Genomic DNA, 18,755 nt, shown 5'->3' with positions numbered 1-18,755 from the left:
CATTTGATTGCTAGTCTCAGGTTTTTTTCTCTGTAATAACAGAATGTCATTTGAGTATTCTCTGGTATGAGGAACACAGGAAAACTTTTCTCCGTTCCTGTTTTTATTTGCCCTTCCCCAGTTAACATAAAAACAGTTGCTTTTGTTTTTGCTTATCTTGAATCTTGTGCGTATTAATTGGTTCTACATATGATCAGTACTCTTACGATACTTTATTAGTTAATTCATGTAGGACAGAACTTTGCATATATGCAGCAGACAACTCAGAATTATTCGTTTCCCATTTCAAGCCTTATCCTTTTTCTATTTAAGAGTTTTCTTTATTGATATATCCCCTTTTCTATACAGAATTGCAGCTACCAGTTCTTGGAATATATGTTTTAGGTTGACATTTTATTATATATATATGCTTCTTGTCAACATTTGATCAGGAAAATAATTTGATATTTACTTGATTCCCACCAGCTTTTAAATAAACAGACTTTGTTCTATTTAAATTTTATTACATTTGATAGCCATTTTTCCTAAGGATAGCTTTCAATGTTGTGTGAAATCCTTTATTTGAACTTTAGCTGCTGTTAATCTCCATTCAGAATTAGAAATCTCACAATTTTCTAACCTACTTTTTCTTAAATGTAGGAATAAAAAGAAAAAAATCCCACTGATGAATGGGGAGGAAGTTGACATGGATCTTTCTGCAATGGAGTAAGTTAGTTAACTTAAATATAAGGTTATAATTTTTCTGCATTCTCATTTGTCTACTTCATTATGCATTTGTAAAAGCATGTAACTGTCCTCCAGATGAGTGCTTTAAAATTTTTTTAATTTAATAGAAACCCTATGTTAAAACAGTTTATGTAAAATCATAACTAATCAAAGAGATAAAAGGAAGTCTGCAGGGCCCAGGTGAAATTAAGAGGAAATGCATTATGGTTGAGGGGTGGGCACAACTTTGACTAGGCAGCTTTCTTGTTCTCTCTTGGTGGCCTCTAGAGCAGTGCTCAAACTATAACGTGCGTGTGAATCAGTTGGGGACCTTCCCAAAATGCAGTTTCTGATCCAGTACTACACTAGTGAGGCCTGATAGTTTGCATTACTCGTGAGCTCCCAGATGATATTGATTCTTTGTCCTTAGAACAAAGGTCTGGGGTGCCTTAAGTCTCCCTATGCTTGCGAAACAATTTAAAAACCACTGTTCTAAACTTTATGTGGTAATATTTATTGATTGACAGTGTTTTATTTTTAAATATGATACAGCTCAAACTTTCTGATTTTGCCCATTCTGTACCTGTATATTTTTTATAAAACCTCTGTAATTATTTACTAACTTGATTGCCAGATTATCACTAATGTTTATATACAGATTATGTTCATTTGCCCTTCAAGATCAGTGTTAGTTTTTTTTTTTTTTTTTGAGGCAGAGTCTTGCTTGGTTGCCCAGGCTGGAGTGCAGTGGCACCATCTAGTCCCACTGCATGCCTGGCTGCATGCCACCATGCCTGGCTAATTTTTGTATTGTTAGTAGATTTGGGGGTTTGCCATGTTGGCCAGGTTAGCCTTGAACTCTTGACCTCAAATGATCCACCAGCCTCGACCTCCCAAAGTGCTGGGATTACAGACATGAGCCACTGTACCCAGCTGAGAGCAGTGTTAATTTTGATTTTTTCATAGCAAGTACTTTGCCTGTAGTAAGCATGCAATAGTGTTTGCTAAATTTGAATTAATATTACAGGTGGTGTTTTTTTCATGAAAGTGTTGACACAGACTAGATTTTTTAAACAGTGTTTGTTACTTTCAGAAATATGTGAAAATAAATTTGTGATATGCCTCCAAATTATGATTTCAGAACTTGCTGTTTGAAAAAGGCAGTCATGAGTCTAGTGTTTTTAAAAGTTTTAAGTCAGCTGAACAAGAAATTCGTCTCATTCTTTTTTTCGCCTCATATAATCACAAATCAAAATCACCAAAATAATTTCAGATGAGAAATGAGAGATTCAGTATCCTTTGTAAAAGACAATTAATATTTTCTAATTTTTGATTGTCTTTTTAGCAAGATAGATATGGATCAGACATTGTGAGAAAGTTGACATATGTTAAACATTATGAGGAATTTGTCAGTGCAGTTTTAAAAAATGAATACAGTAAAACTCCAGACAGTCTTGAATACTACATCTAAAAGGGAACCTGGTTAATAAATGCTTTGTATTTATTTTCTAAATATATAGATTATAAGTTTAAAAATTAAATTAAAAATAAAATTATATTTTCTTTCAGTGCCGATTCCCCTTTGCTGTGGATAAGGATAGACCCAGATATGTCAGTATTGAGGAAGGTAGAATTTGAGCAAGCTGATTTTATGTGGCAGTATCAGCTCCGGTATGAGAGAGATGTTGTTGCACAGCAGGAATCCATTTTGGCTTTGGAAAAATTCCCTACTCCAGCATCTCGGCTTGCACTCACTGATATATTAGAACAAGAGCAGTGTTTCTACAGAGTAAGAATGTCAGCTTGCTTCTGTCTTGCGAAGGTGAGATTATATATAGCATAAAGGAAATAAGATGACTGTTATATATATTCTTTATATCTCTGAAAATGAATTAAAATTCACCTAGTCTTTAAATTTACTTGGTAGCTGATTCTTTGAAAGCTTTTGCCAAATGCTTTTAAATTAATAGGACTGTTTTGAAAGAAACATGTTTTGACCTGAAAATAGATATGCAGAATAATTTTATAATTGTCAAAATGAAAAGTTAGAGATTTTAAAAATCAAAGAGAATTTTCACCATTTGTTGAATTGTCAACCACATTTTTAAAGCGTAGAATATATTTGGTGAGCAATTTCTTGGTTTGAGTGATGTTCTACATTAAAGTACATGAAATCTCTGTGTGTGTGTGTGTGTGTGTGTGTGTGTGTGTGTGTATTTTGTTTTTATAAATAAAGACAGATCTCACAGTGTTGCCTAGGATGGTCTCAAACTCTTGGGCTTGAGTGATACTCCTGCCTCAGCCCCCGACACAGCTGGGATTACAGGCATGTGCCGCCATGTTCCTCTGTGCTCAATTGATTGATTAATCTTAAATTATCCCACTGTAATAATTATTCACATTGATTTGAGTTTACAAATTGGTATTAGTGATAAGTAACTTAAAATGGTAGACTCTATAATATTCTAGAAAAGTTAATTAAGAAAACCAAATATGTTTCTTTAGATGCAAATTATCTGAAGGTAGAACAAATGGAAACCAGAAAAATGCAGGCTAAATTTTGGCCAGGAATAGCTTTCCAGGTATTTTTTAAAAACTTGATAGTAGGTTCATTTTCCATTTAGTAACTCTTGCCTTCCTTACTGTTAAATCCATTTGTCCGATATTTCAACAAGTTAATAATGGTTTTGATTTATTTTTAATGATAATAAGTGAGTAGTTTAATTCCTATGTTCTCAGATATGTGAGAGAAAGCAATTATTTTCTTTGATAAAACCATCTGCAGAGAATATAATTTCATTGTTTCTATAAAGATCTTTGTGATCCCTGTATGCTAAAATCTTAGCAGGTCTATAAAATTGTAGAATATGTTGTTTAATCATAATTTCATTTTTTTCGGGCATGATTTTTATATACCCTAAAAATATCAATAGCAAAACATAGGGTAAAGCAAGATAATGCTTTTGTAAAGCATGCTTGCAGGCTTAAATAGTAGCACTGCATTTGGCTTCTTGTTCAGTTAGGATAGATTGAAAAACCTTATTTAAAATTCATGATGATGTTTCTATCTGATGAGGTTAAAATATTAGAATTATATCTGTCTAAATGAATAAAGACAGACTATTCAAAATATAAGTCTTTTGCATACATATTTTTCTAAAAGTTAATACTGCCATTTAGAAATTAACTTGTAGAAAATAATTATAAGTACACGTAAGAATTATTTTGGCCGAGTGCAGTGGCTCACGCCTGTAATTCTAACACTTTGGGAGTCCGAGGCAAGCGGATCACTTGAGGTCAATAGTTCAAGACCAGGCTGGCCAACATGGTGAAACCCCATCTCTACCAAAAATACAAAAATTAGCCAGGTGTGGTTGTGTGCACCTGTCGTCCCAGCTACTCAGGAGGCTGAGGAAGGAGAATCTCTGGAGCTCAGGAAAGCCCGGGACACAGCGGTTGCAGTGAACCGTGATCACACCAACTGCGCTTTAGCCTGGACGATAGAACAAGACTCCATCTCAAAAAAAAGGAAAAATAATTTTTTTTTTTTGGAGACGGAGTCTGTCACCCAGGGTGGAGCGTGATGGTGCCATCTTGACTCACTGCGACCTCCCCCTCCTGAATGAAGCAGTTGTCCCACATCAGCCTCCCAAGTAGCTGGGATTACAGGCACCCGCCATCATGCCAGCTAGTTTTTTTTTGTATTTTTGTAGAGACGGTTTCACCGTGTTGGCCAGGCTGGTCTTGAACTCCTGACCTCAGGTGATTCACCCTCCTCGGCTTCCCAAAGTGCTGGGATTACAGGCCTGAGCCACCATGCCTGACTGGAAAAAGAATTTTTTTGCAGGGTGAGTTTGTATAGTTTCTTGGAAATGGTGATAAAATGCTAAATTGTTACAAATTTCTGAGAAGTGAAGTTGTTGAAAAACCAATGCAGTTATAGTATTGATAACTTTTAAGAAGCTGTTTTATTTAAAAGTATATTTGCATTGGTAATGGAAATTACTTTGTTTTCTAATTATTTGCAGATTGCAAATTCAATGGTGAGCACATGGACAGGACCACCAGCCATGAAGTCACTCTTTACTAGGATGTTTTGTTGTAAAAGTTGTCCAAACATTGTGAAAACAAACAACTTTATGAGTTTTCAAAGTTATTTTCTACAGAAGGTACAGTTTACTTTCTAATTTTCTCATGGTTTTTATATATCTCAGTTTAAGTTGGAGACTGTTCAAATAATAGATGTATTTGCTTTCTTTGCCTCTATTCTTTTTTTTTTTTTTTTTTTTTGAGACAGAGTCTCGCTCTGTGGCCCAGGCTGGAGTGCAGTGGCGTGATCTTGGCTCACTGCAAGCTCCACTTCCCAGGTTCACGCCATTCTCCTGCCTCAGCCTCCTGAATAGCTGGGACTACAGGTGCCCGCCACTACACCCGGCTAATTTTTTGTATTTTTAGTAGAGACTGGGTTTTACCGTGTTAGCCAGGATGGACTCGATCTCCTGACCTCATGATCTGCCTGCCTTGGCCTCCCGAAGTGCTGGGATTACACACATGAGCCACTGCACCCGGCCTCTTTTTTTTACTTTTAAACTTTTTTCCAAACTGATTAAGTGATTATTGATTTTGTGATCTGTGTGCAAGTGACTCATTGGCGACATTAATATTAAAGTGGACAGAAATGTTTAATTTGCCTTTTTGGTTGGTTACCTGAGGGATGGAGAAGTGAGTAGGCCCTTCTGTTGGCAGTCCTAGAATGAGGGCAGCACATCTGAGTCAGAGACAGCACAGCATGGAGCTCTAGTGTTAGTCCCAGTCCACTACTCACTAGCAGTTTGCACATGTACAAGTTTCTTAACCTTCTACACCTCAGTTTAAAATTTATCTTTTTTAGAATTAGGATCAAGTATGTAAAGTGTTTTATACTACACTTACATTAAGTTTTCTATAAGTGGAATTTTTAGAAAGTGGTGGCATGCTGTGGTCTAGTTAGAATCATTGTTTTAGGAAAGGATATGGGAATGACAGGATGGTCAGCATTTGGGCTATTTGGATATCACACATAGAGTTTTTTTAGTAATTTCATAATAATGAAGGCAGAGATCAGATTAACTAGATTGAACTAGAAAGGAGGAGTGAAGTTGGAGAGAACTAATGAAGCCTATTCTTTCATGATTTTAGTCAAAGATGTAAGAAAGGATGCTATGTTGAGGATGAAGCAAGGTTGAGAAAAGGACTTTTTGAGTTTGTTTTGTATAGAGGAAGAACAAACTTGACGCATGTGTGACACAGGGAAAAGAGCCAGTGGAGAGGGAGAGATGGAATAGTCAAGTGGAGAAAGTAAATAGAGAAGGTTGAGCAAGTTCTGGTAGTGTTAGAGGATGGGGCACAGTAAGGAAGTAAATTTTAGAAAAGATAACATTCCTTTTTTTGAGGCAGGTGGAATGTAGATTAAAAACAAGTGAAAAGATAGATGTTGAGGGGAATGTTAGGCAAGTTGAAATGTATTTATGATGAAAAAGAAGTAGATTGCACGGCAGCATTGGGGTGCCTTTTGAGAGTGGAAGCCAGGATGTATTTATAGTAAATCTAATCAGCAGGACAGATCCAGGATGATCCAGGTTTTGGGAAAGGTAATAATGGTGTGATCGAAGAAGTCTGTGGCATCCTGTTATTTTATTTTTAAGAACTGCTCTGCATTACCATTTCACGAATTTATGGTATAGAAGCAAGTTGATTTCTGTGTCCACCTTATATTTGTCTCATGATGCCACTGTGCTTTCATGTAGCTTAGGTCAATGTTTCAATCTGGAGTTATGAACCGTTAGTGAAGGGATCATGAAATCAGTGCAGTTTTTTTTTTTTTTATTTAATAAAACAGAATAGGTAGTATTCAGTATAAGCCATTTGGGGTTTACTTTTAAATTTGTATATATTGCATCTAAAGTGTGTGTGTGTGTGTATGTGTGTGTGTGTTAGGTTGTATTATAAAATGTAGTTTTTCCTGTTAGCTACTGTCAGAAAAATTGGAAAGTCAATGTTTTTGTTCCAATTCACCTTTCTGATAATACTTCTAGTGGACAGGAGAGAGAGAGAGATTGGTGCCTAAATGAAACTTGAGTCTCAAAGGGCAGAAAAGGCATAAGACAGGTATTTCTATGGAAAAGAGCCTCTCCCTCAGTTGTTCCTATAGTACTAACACTGAGTATTGTTGCTCTTGTTATCTCTGCTTCTTCAAGCAATAAAATGAGCCATTCTCCTTTCTGACCTCCATTTTAGAGGAATAATTATTTTGAGTAAGAAGAGGGGTTAGTCCATAGCTCCCCATGTGCTAAAGACTAAGATGTCTGTTCATCTGTAGTCCTGCCTAGAATTTAGTTAGGTTTGTTTTACTGATCGAGTTAACCAGTGTGTGTAAGTCATGTTTCTACTTTCTTAAAAATGTTGCCTGTGGAAATTTGGAAAGAGAAAAATTAGGCTGTATTTCAGATGATTTATCATTTTTTCCTTAGGTTGAGGATTGGGTGTTCCTGAGGATTAGGTGTTGGGAGAATCAATTTGTTCTCAGACTAAGTGGCTCCACCTACTTATGTCGTTTAATCCTGAAAATGGTTGTGAGGAAATGAGGCTCCTACTCAGTAGGCAACTAGCTAAAGACACCTAGCACAGAAGGTAGTAGAGTTTAGTTGTTGAATAATGGTCCGTCTAATGCTGAAATCTGTACCTTTTCCACTGTATTACACAGAAGTAGTTCTAAAATCTATGCCTTTTCCACTGTATCACATAGAAGCGAATTTATATAATTTACATCACACATATTTCCTCCAGCAAATGAGGACCAAGGCACATAGCCTACAGAGTGATGTGCAGTCATGCAACTCTTCCCTTAGTTTCCTGCCCAGCTCTTCTCTTATGTTAGAATGCTTTGAGATGTGTTGTCAGTGGGAGGGGTTGGGATGTGGAGGTGTTAGGCTCCGTCTAGATATCTGGGTCAGCCCAAGAGTAACTCTTTTCTACTTATAGTTCAATGAATTGTAGTAACAAAAAGTTAGGTTATGTGCTTTTAAAAGTTCTTTTTTTTTCTTTTGTAGACTATGCCAGTTGCAATGGCTTTATTAAGAGATGTTCATAATCTTTGTCCTAAAGAAGTCTTAACATTTATTTTAGACTTAATCAAGTACAATGACAACAGGAAAAATAAGGTGAGGTACTTTTATTTTATTTTTTATCTTCTGCAACAGTTTTCTTAGAAAGGCAAGGTAATTTTCTTAATATTACAAAACTACCCAATGGTATTTGTTTCTGAATAAATAGTCTATAAAAATCATCGTTGAGTCCATAGTACTTGGAATTTCTAGAGACAGAGGCATGTAAACACGATTTATTAGAATAACCAGTGGATAAAAAACAAGATTAGTTTTTAAATGTTCTTCAGACGTCTTGTAGTGTGGAGAGGAGTAGTGCATCAAATTTGGGGTAGCCAGCTAAAACTTGGTAAAACCTGACAATACAATTTTATTTATATACATTTTTGTTGTTGTTCACCTAATGATACCTAAAAGAGTTCTCGATTGGGATTAACTTGTTGCTTGATTCATTTGACCTTTTTCTTTTTTCTTTTCTTTACCATTATGTCTTTATTGATTTATTTAGCAAATAGCAATTGGATGTCATGCTTCAAAAATTATTTCATCCTACTTTTTAACAGTCCAACAATCAGCAAATGTTTTTAAGAATATATGCTATGCTAGAGAGTGTCCCGTGTTAGCTGGAATGAAAAGATGGTTGATGTCTTAATGAACTTTATTTATTCATTAAACAACTGCTCTATATTAGTCTGATTTTACACCATCAAGGACACAACCTGATAGGGAAATCAGACAAGTAAACAGTTAGCAGTCACATGTGATAATTGATCCAATGGAAGCATAGATGATTCCCTAGGGGACTGCAAGGTGTAGTCCTCTCTCAATATCCATGGAGGATTGGTTCCAGGACCCCCTTTTTGGATACCAAAATCTACAAATGTTGAAGTCCTTTATATAAATATTTGCATATAACCTATTCACATTCTTTCATATACTTTTAAATAATCTCTAGATTACTTGTAATACCTAATACAATGTAAATGCCATATATATCATTGTTAATACTGTACTGTTTAGAAAAGAATGGCAAGGAAAAAAGTCCATATGTGTCCAGTGCAGACACAGCCTTCCTTTTTCTTCCCCCAAATATTTTTGATCTGAAGTTGGTGGAATTCACAGATGCAGAATCCATGGACCTGGAAGCCACATATACAGAGAGAGGGTCAGATATAGTGTCTACTTCGAAGGATGTAGAGAGAGACTCAGGGAAGTTTAGTATGGAAGTAGTGACCCTCAAACCGAGTCATAAAGATAAGTAGGATTTTCCAAGAGTTTGAGTAGGACCAGTCTAGGAAGATTGTTCTAGCAGAAGGAGCAGCACGTACGAAGACACAAGTAAGTGTTAGGATAAGTCAAATTGATGAAACTTTTAATAAAACATTACAACAGTAAAAAAAAAAAAGTCACAGGCATGTTTATTAAAAGATGACTATTTTAATGAAAATCAGGAAAACAGTATTGCCTCTTTAACTTTCAAATAATTTTAAGCTTAAAGACTCCTTTAAAAATTAACATTTTAAAAGAATATGTTAACTCATTTTTTCTTGGCACTGTTTAATACTGTTGACTTCATCTCTGATAGGGTTTATGGTCATTGGTCTCTCCCAGAATAAGGCATATTAGGGACATAGGAGTCCCAGGTTATCTTTTAGTTGCCTTTGTCATGATAGTCCAACCTTTTTTAATGAGTAGTAAGCTCATCTATGCATACCAATTTTAGGAAGCATGTGCTTTTTATTCTTTCCTTATTGTTTTGCTCAAATGGCTCAGATTTTCATGTAATTTAATACTAAATTAGAATAATAAAACTAATAACTGGTAACTAAAACTAGTAACATTAAATTAACATAAGTCATCTAGTGTTTTATTTCACTCAATACATAGGTGGCTAAGTAGTTCCCAGGGAAATTTTATCTGATGGATGGTATAACAGGCTATGTTTCCCATTATTTCACTTAAAAGTTCTTAATTTCATGATTATGTTAAAGTTTTTTCAGCAATCAACCTTTATTTTTTATTTTACTTATTTATTATTATTTTTTGAGATGGAGTCTCGCTCTGTCACCCAGACTGGAGTACACTGGCGTGATCTCGGCGCACTGCAACCTCCACCTCCCAGGTTCAAGCGATTCTCCTGCCTCAGCCTCCCAGGTAGTGGGGACTATAGGCATGTACCCCCACACCTAGCTAATTGTTGTACTTTTAGTAGAGATGAAGTTTCACCATGTTGGCCAGGCTGGTCTCGAACTCCTAACCTCAAGTGATCCGCCTGCCTCGGCCTCCCAAAGTGCTGGGATTACAGGTGTGAGCCACCATGACAAGCTGCAGTCAGCCTTTAAATTGTGTTGGCCTGCTTGTAGGAAGCCCTCAAATGTACCTAAAACACATAATTACTATTATTTTTTGAATTACTCTCTGATGCTTGATTTGGGGATTTGATTTCGAATTTTTTTTTTTTTTTCTTGAGGTGGGGTCTGGCTTTGTTACCAGGCTGGAGTGCAGTGGCGCAATCCCGGCTCACTGCACCCTCTGCCTCCCGGGTTCAAGCGATTCTCCTGCCTTAACCTCCTGAGTAGCTGAGATTACAGGCACGTGCCACCACACCTGGCTAATTTTTGTATTTTTTTAGTAGAGACAAGGTTTCACCATGTTGGCTAGGGTGGTCTCAATCTCTTAACCTTGTGATCCGCCCTCCTTGGCCTCCCAAAGTGCTGGGATTACAGGTGTGAGCCACCACGCTTGGCCTCTAATTTTTTTTAATATTTAATAAAGTTCTTTTTTTTGTCCTGTCAGGCTTTGTTAGAGGTTTTTTGTTTGTTTTTACCATGTATGTTGCATTAAAATAGCTCCGAGGATCCTACTAGGAGTAAATTGAAATTTTTCAATGAGCTGTTTTATTCGTATGATGCTGGAGTTTCTTTCTAATAGCACCAGGTTCAAATCTCATTGAACACTACAACTACAAGAAGCCAAATGCGTAACTTAGTTCAGCTATTTGCTTTGTAACAGGACTAAGAGCATATAAGGGGAAGTAATTATCTCTGCTGCTTTTAAAGAAGTCCAAGATTGGGATTTTAGGACCAGTTTTACTAATCAGGTCAGTATGTGGTTTTGTAAAGAAATTTTCTCCATGTAAATCAGGGATGTCCAATCTTTGGGCTTCCCTGGGCCACACTGGAAGAAGACTTATGTTGGGCCACACATAAAATATACTAATACTAACGATAGCTGATGAGCTAAAAAAAAAAAAAAATTGCAAAAAAACTCACAATATTTTAAGAAAGTTTATGAATTTGTGTTGGGCCACATTCAAAGCTGTTCTGGGCTGTCTTGAACAAGCTTGGTGTAGATAGTCTATATGTGTAGATAGTCTATATGTCATAGTAAATATATAAAATACTGGATAATTAGTAGACACCTTTTAGTTATCTTTCTCTAAGTCAGACACTTAAAGTTCATTTATTTAATAGACATTAATGCTAGGTTTTGATGATACTGAGATGAATAACTTATGATCTTTCCAGGTACTTAATCTATAGTGAAAGAAATATACAAAAGATCAATTTTTTTTTTTTTTTTTCGAGACTGAGTCTAGCTCTGTTGCCCAGACTGGAGTGCAGTGGTGCAATCTTGGCTCACTGCAAGCTCCTCCTGCCAGGTTCACGCCATTCTTCTGCCTCAGCCTCCCCAGTAGCTGGGATTACAGGCACCCGCCGCCACACTTGGCTAATATTTTGTATTTTTAGTAGAGACAGGGTTTCACCATGTTAGCCAGGATGGTCTCGATCTCCTGTCCTCATGATCTACCTGCCTCGGCCTCTCAAAGTGCTGGGATTACAGGCGTGAGCCACCGCGCCCGACCAAGAACAGTATTTTTAGTAAGATAAGTATTATGACATTAGGTTAACTAACCTGCTGAGGAAGTGCTTGAAAGGATTAACCCAAATTAAGGATGGGGAAGCCAGAAAAGGCTTCCTGGGAAAGGTTGAATCTAGAGAGAGCTGTAAGTTGATGCGGTGAAAGGACAGGAGAGGAGGAATACACGGTCAATTATAGAATCTTAAAAGTATAGAGAGGGAGCTTTTTGAATTTGAGAGGTTTCAAGAAGATCATTATTTTAGAAGTTATTTTTATAACTTTTGGCATATTTCTTGAAAATGGATCCATCTTCCTCATATTTTTACTTACCTTGTAAGATGTGAATATTTTAACTCCTACTATAAATCCAGTTTCTATTGTTTTATAAACTATATAAGTACAAAGAGGATATAGATACAAATTTAACCCTCTGTAAGTGTAAGAAATCTGAGAGAGGATGGTAGGGAGTAAGAATGGCGAGAAAGGGTTGGGAAAATAATTGTAGCCTTGAAGAAATGAGGGATTGATTTAGAATTTAGGAAGTTATGGAAAGTATATCAACTTTTAACTTGGAACTTATCAGCAAACTGAGCTCTTCAGACTTCTTTGTATTTTTTTTACACAATAGAAATGGTAGTGTATTATAAGAACAGCTTTAGCACAGTGCTATTTGGAAAAGAATAATCTACTTATTAGATAATTGTGCTGTTTAATTTTGTAGCCAAATTGTGCTATTATTTCTTCTCCTATCTTTGTAAAAAAGGAAATTTTTAAAGAAAGGTAACCATAGGTTTTTTTTTGTGTTTTGTTTGTTTGTTTTTGAGAAAGTCCAAGCTTGCTTTTTCAATAATGATGTTGATTCTCATGTTCACTTATCGAGTGCTTAATACGTTCTTAGTACCATAAGTGCTTTTCCTGTATTTTCTTATTTTAAGTAATATTATTATTATTTGAGATGGAGTCTCTCTCTTGTCACCCAGCCTGGAGTGCAGTGGCATGATCTCGGCTCACTGCAACCTCCACCTCCTGAGTTCAAGTGATTCTCCTGCCTCAGCCTCCTGAGTAAGTGGGATTATAGGCTTTTGCCACCACACCCAGCTAATTTTTGTTATTTTTAGTAGAGACAGGGTTTCACTATGTTGGCCTGGCTGGTCTCGAACTCCTGACCTCAGGTGATCGCCCACCTTGGCCTCCCAAAGTTATGGGATTACAAGCGTGAGCCACCACGCCCAGCCTTATTTTAATTAATATTATTACTTTTTTGTTTTGTTTTGTTTTGTTTTTGAGACGGAGTCTCGCTCTTTCACCCGGGCTGGAGTGCAGTGGCCGGATCTCAGCTCACTGCAAGCTCCGCCTCCCGGGTTCCTGCCATTCTCGTGCCTCAGCCTCCCGAGTAGCTGGGACTACAGGCGCCCGCCACCTCACCCAGCTAGATTTTTGTATTTTTTGGTAGAGACGGGGTTTCACCGTGTTAGCCAGGATGGTCTCGATCTCCTGACCTCATGATCCGCCCGTCTCGGCCTCCCAAAGTGCTGGGATTACAGGCTTGAGCAACCACGCCCAGCCTTAATTAATATTATTATTTTATATTATGTATCTTTTAAAATTTTATTTTGTTTTAGATTGAAGGGGCGGGTAAGTCTGCAGTTTGTTACATAGATATATTACCTAATGTTTGGGTTTGGACTTCTAGTGTACCCATTACCCAAATAGTAACCATTGTACCCAATAGGTAATTTTTCAACCCTCACTTCCCTCGTAGCCTCCCCTCTTTTGGAATTCCCAGTTTCTATTATTTCCTTCTTTATGTCCATGTGTACCCATTGTTTAGTTCTCACTTATAAGTCAGAGGATATGCTATTTGATTGTCTGTTTCTGAGTTATTTCACTTACGATAATGACTTCCAACTGCAATCATGTTGCTGCACAGTACTATTTTGTTCTTTTTGTGACTGCATAGTACTCCATTCCGTATATATGCTACATTTTCTTTGTTCAATCCAAATTAGGTTGTTAATTTGAGGTCTTTTTGATGTAGGCATGTAACGTAATAAACTTTACTCTTAGCATTGTTTTTGCTGTATCCAAGAGGTTTTGGTATGTTGTATCTCTATTTTCATTCTTTTTTTTTTTATTTGTCTTGATTTTATAGCTTACCCAAAGGTCATTTGGGATCAAGTTGTTCCGTGTCCATTTGCTCATGTAGTTTTGAGAGTTCCTCTTGATATTGATTTGTAATTTTATTCCACTGTGGTCTGAGAAAATACTTGATATGATTTTGATTTTTTTGAATTTATTGAGATTTGCATTTTGGCCAAGCATATAGTCAATTTGGGAGAGTGTTCCAAGTTCAGATGAGAAAAACGTATATTCTGCAGTTGTGGGTAGAATCATCTATAAATGTCTGTTAGGTCCATTTGGTCTAGATTCTAGTTTAAGTCCAGAGTTCCTTTGTTGACTTTCTGCCTCAATGGCCTGTCTAGTGTTTTCAGTGTGGTGTTGAAGTCCTCCACTATTATTGCATTGCTGTCAATCTCTTCTTAGGTGTAGGTGTTGTTTTATGAATCTGGGTGCTGCGGTGCCGGGTGTGTATATAATTAAATCTTGGTTTTGTTTTAAACTTTGTCAGTATGTAATGCCTTTCATTTTGTTTCTTTCTTTCTTTACTGTTTAAAGTCTGTTTTATCTGATATAAGAATGGCTACTCCTGGCCGGGCACAGTGGCTTATCCTGTAATCCCAGTGCTTTCGGAGGTCGAGGAGGGCAGATCGCTTGAAGTCAGGAGAACAAGATCAGCCTGGCCAACATGGTGAAACCTCGTCTCTACTTAAAAATACAAAAATTAGCCAGGTGTGGTGGCGCATGCTTGTAATCCCAGCTACTCAGGAGGCTGAGGCAGGAGAATCACTTGAACCCAGGACAGGGAGGTTGCAGTGAGCCGAGGTTGCACCACAGCACTCCATCCTGGGCGACAGAGCGAGAACCTGTCTCAAAAAAAAAAAAAAAAAAAAAAGAATGCCTACTCCTGCTCGCTTTTATTTTTCATTTGCATAGTATATCTTTTTCCATCCCTTTATTTTGAGTCTGTAGGTGTCTTTTGTCATTAAGGGGGTCTCTTCTAGGCAATAGATAGTAGTGTCTTGTTTTTTATCCAGCATGCCATTGTGTATCATTTTTTTTTTTTTTTAAGAGACGGAGTCTCGCTCTGTTGCCCAAGCTGGAACACAGTGGCGTGATCTCAGCTCACTGCAACCTCCGCCTCCCAGGTTCAAGCATTTTTCCTGCCTCAGCCTCTTGGGTAGCGGGGACTACAGGCGCATGCTGCCACGCCCAGCTAATTTTTTGTATTTTAGTAGAGACAGGGTTTCACCATGTTGCCCAGGCTGGTCTCGAACTCCTGAGCTCAGGCAATCAGCCCTCAGTCTCCCAAAGTGGTGGGATTACAGGCGTTAGCCACTGTACCCGGCCACTCTATATCTTTTAAGTGGAACATTTATGCCATTTCTGTTCAAGGTTAATATTGAAATGTGAGGTTTTCGTCCTGTCATTCTGTTGTAGATAGTTGCCTTGGAGCCTTAATTGTGTAATTATAGGATCTGTGAGCTTTCTGCTTGCATGTGCTTTTATGTTGGTGAGCATCATCCTTTCATTTCTATGTTTAGAACTCCTTTGAGCATTTATTATAGGTCTGGTCTAGTGGTGATGAATTCCCCTTGATTTGCTTGTCTGGGAAAGACTTTATTTTTCCTTCATTTATGAAGCTTGGTTTGGCAGGATATCAAATTCTTGGCTGGCATATTTTTTCTTTAAAGAAGTGAAAAATAGACCCCCAATCTCTTCCAGTGTGTAAGGTTTCTGCTGAGAAGTCTGATGGGATTTCCTTTATAGGTGATTTGACACTTCTCTCTAGCTGCTTTTAAGATTTGTTCTTTTAAGTTGACCTTGGGTGGTCTGGCCCCTATATGCTCTTATGAGATTTGTCTTATTTCATTATCTCCCAGTTGTTATCTGGATTTCTTGTCTGGATATCTATCACTGTAGTGAGATTGGGGAAATTTTCCTGAATTAGTTCCTCAAATATGCTTTCTAAACTTACTACTTTTTTTTTCTACCCCAGGAATGCCTATAAATTATAGATTTGGTCACTTTATGTATTCCATATTTCTTGAAGACTTTGTTCATTTAAAAAAAAATTGGGGGCTGGGTGCAGTGGCTCATGCTTGTAGTCCCAGCACTTGGAGAGGCCGAGATGGGCGGATCACTAGGTCAGGAGACAGAGACCATTCTGGCTAACACGGTGATACCCCGTCTCTACTAAAAGTACAAAAAATTAGCTGGGCATGGTGGCACGTGCCTGTAGTCCCAGCTACTTGTGGGGCTGAGGCAGGACAATCGCTTGAACCCAGGAGGTGGAGATTGCAGTGAGCCGAGATGGCAGCATTGCACTCCAGCTTGGGGACAAGTGCAAGACTCCGTCTCAAAAAATAAAAATAAAAAATAAAAAAGTTTTGACTGGGTTAATTCAAAAGACCAGTCTTCAAACTCTGAAATTCTTTCTTCTGCTTGGTCTAGTATGTTGTTAAAGCTTTCACCTGTGTTTTGAAATTCTTTAAGTGAATTTTTCATTTCCAGAAGTTCTGTTTGTTGCTTTTTAAAAAATACATCTATCTGGTCTTTCATCTCCTGAATTGTTTTTCTAGTTTCTTTGTGTTGGTTTTCAACTTTCTCTTGTGTCTCATTGGGCTTCCTTGCAATCCATATTTTGAATTCTTTATCTGTCATTTCAAAATTTTCATTTAGGTTAGGATCCACTGATAAGAGAGCTAGTGTGTCACAATATTCTGTTTCTTCATGATGCTGGAATTGTACTCATTCTTTCTCATCTGTAGCTGTTGTCACTCCTGATTTTTGAATTTACTTTCATTTGGATGGGACTCCCTCTCCCCTCCCACCTTGAGGGTGCGACTATAGAGTATATTGGGTAGGGTATTTTTTTTTTGACTGGGTTTCTATTGTATTGGGTTATGCAGTTCAGCCTACAAGCCAGTAGGTGGTGCTTACAGGTAAGAGCCAGCTGTGGTAAAAGCAGATGGGTGTGTACTTGATGTTTGTTTACTGTGTGGTACTCTTTTTTTGTTTCAGCCCTGATGGGGGTGGCTGGTGAAGCTCCTAGTGAATGCACTGAAGTCTCTGCAGGAGGGCTGCACTAGCTCCAAGTCTTAGGCAGGAACGTGATCTCTTTCCCTGTCACACTCTTGTTCTGGGGCTCATAACTCTCCATGCAGATACACACTGTCATCTGTCTCCAGGCCATAGCGTAAGTGAGAATCGCAGAAGACACCTCTCCCCCTTGCTCTCCGCTGGAGTGGTTTCATGCTGGAACTCCTCTCAGCCCAATACAGACCGCTTTGTGGCCTGCCTGTTCTCCAGTGCGGTAATGCTGCTGCTTTGAGCAGAGAGGGGAAAGGGCTCCATCTTTTGGCACAAGCAGGTGGGTGTCAGCTGTGGTGCTGTCAGCTGACTGGGTCAGCCTAAGCCCAGACTCGATGGACCTAATAGACATTTACAGATTATTCTATCCAACAACTGCAGAATATGTATTTCTCCTCTGCATGTGGAACATTCCCCCAAATTGACCATATGCTTGGCCAGAAAGCAGATCTCAGTACATTCAAAAAAATCAAAATCATATCAAGTATCTTCTCAGACCACAGCGGAATAAAATTAGAAATCAATACCAAGAGGAAAAAATAAGGAGTTTTTCAATAGGTAGAGGAAGGAGAAAGGTGCCCTGGGGTTAAGAACACATTAACAAAAGTATAAGAGGCATGAAAATGCAGTGTGTTAAGGAGGAGAAAAGTTAGTGATGCACCTTCATGGTAAAGGGGTACAAAGCTGGAGGTAGTGGACTGGACAAGGCAAACCTCCAAGCCCAGATCCTGTAAATGGCCTGCTCGATGGTGTTGTATGGGAGTCCTCAGGCAGTAACAGCTGAGTTGGTGGCAGAACACGCAGGCGGTGGGAACCCCAGGGTTGATCACAGGCCTGTCAGCATGGGCTCTCAGAAGGGCTTCAGCTGGCAGCTGAAACGGTTAAGTGGGAGCAGGGTGGCCATCCTGCTGTTCTTTCGCTGAGGAAGGCGGACTCCCTCAGCCGGAGCAATGGAGACTGACTGCTATGGGATGCGTGACCTACTTGTACTTCCCTTTTATAGGAGTGGTGGTATATTTCGCTGTTGGGGACATTAAAACATGCTCAGCCTCCCCCTCTCCCTCTGGCCTTGAGGTGGCAGTGTGGCATCTCTGGTGGCCTATGGTGGTGACAACTGCTGTGGCAGGAGCCAAAGAGCAGGTCCCTGGGTTCTTGGGGTGTGGCTCTCACAACACTGGACCACAGCCAAAATATACATGCAGCGGCAGGGCAGCTATGCTGTGGACCCAGCGCTGAAGAACTGGGGACCTGTTTAGCAAAGAGCAGCTGAAGCAGACTTTCTGCCTGCTCCTCTCTCCTGTGCTGCCGTATCTGTCTTTGGGTTGTGTGAAAATACCGGGCCTGCCTGCTCCTTCCCTGGTGGGGCAGTAGCAGCTGGCACCTGACTGCTCAAGGACCAAAGCCTGTGGGATTCCACGTAGACTCCAGCAGTCTTTCTATAGTCTCCAGGCAGCTCTCTGTATTAGACTGGAGGCCTGAGGGGCCAAGAGGACTTGGCTCCCTATGGCTAGGATTGTAAAGTTCTTAGTAGAAGTGTGGCACCCCAGGGATCTCTCACTCACTCATCCTTTCCCCACATCAGGGAGCTTCTTCCAGCTCCACACTTGCCCTGGTTCAGCTGACTGCCAGGCTTTGCTCTCCTCTGCTTTCCATGATTCCCATTGCTTCTCTGATGAATTCCAGCATGCCCTCTTAAGATGATAATAGTTGAAATGTTCATACTTACTTGCTACTTCGATTCCTGTCTGTGAGAGAGGCTTCCACTAGTTGCTTCTAACCAACCATCTTGAACCAGAACCTCAGTGTTAATATTTTATATCACTATTTCTATATTTT

The 18,755-nt window shown here is 38.7% G+C and overlaps 1 protein-coding gene across 6 annotated transcripts in view; it reads left to right on the top strand.

Annotated features, from left to right (window-relative positions):
* Positions 1 to 18,755, top strand: part of TAF2 (TATA-box binding protein associated factor 2) — a 108,424-nt gene that overhangs the window by 47,264 nt on the left and 42,405 nt on the right. For all 6 annotated transcript variants that reach the window (XM_023224730.1, XM_023224748.2, XM_023224753.2 and 3 more), the window contains 4 exons: positions 640 to 705; positions 2,275 to 2,527; positions 4,734 to 4,874; positions 7,794 to 7,904. In XM_023224730.1, the coding sequence (XP_023080498.1) occupies positions 640 to 705; positions 2,275 to 2,527; positions 4,734 to 4,874; positions 7,794 to 7,904 (571 nt within the window). The remainder of the gene's footprint in view (positions 1 to 639; positions 706 to 2,274; positions 2,528 to 4,733; positions 4,875 to 7,793; positions 7,905 to 18,755) is intronic.

The sequence above is a fragment of the Piliocolobus tephrosceles genome, chromosome 7 (assembly GCF_002776525.5).
Source record: "Piliocolobus tephrosceles isolate RC106 chromosome 7, ASM277652v3, whole genome shotgun sequence".
In the NCBI taxonomy this organism is placed as follows: domain Eukaryota; kingdom Metazoa; phylum Chordata; class Mammalia; order Primates; family Cercopithecidae; genus Piliocolobus; species Piliocolobus tephrosceles.
The sequence above is the reverse complement of the archived record's forward strand: the minus strand, read 5'-3'. Positions and strand labels throughout refer to the sequence as shown.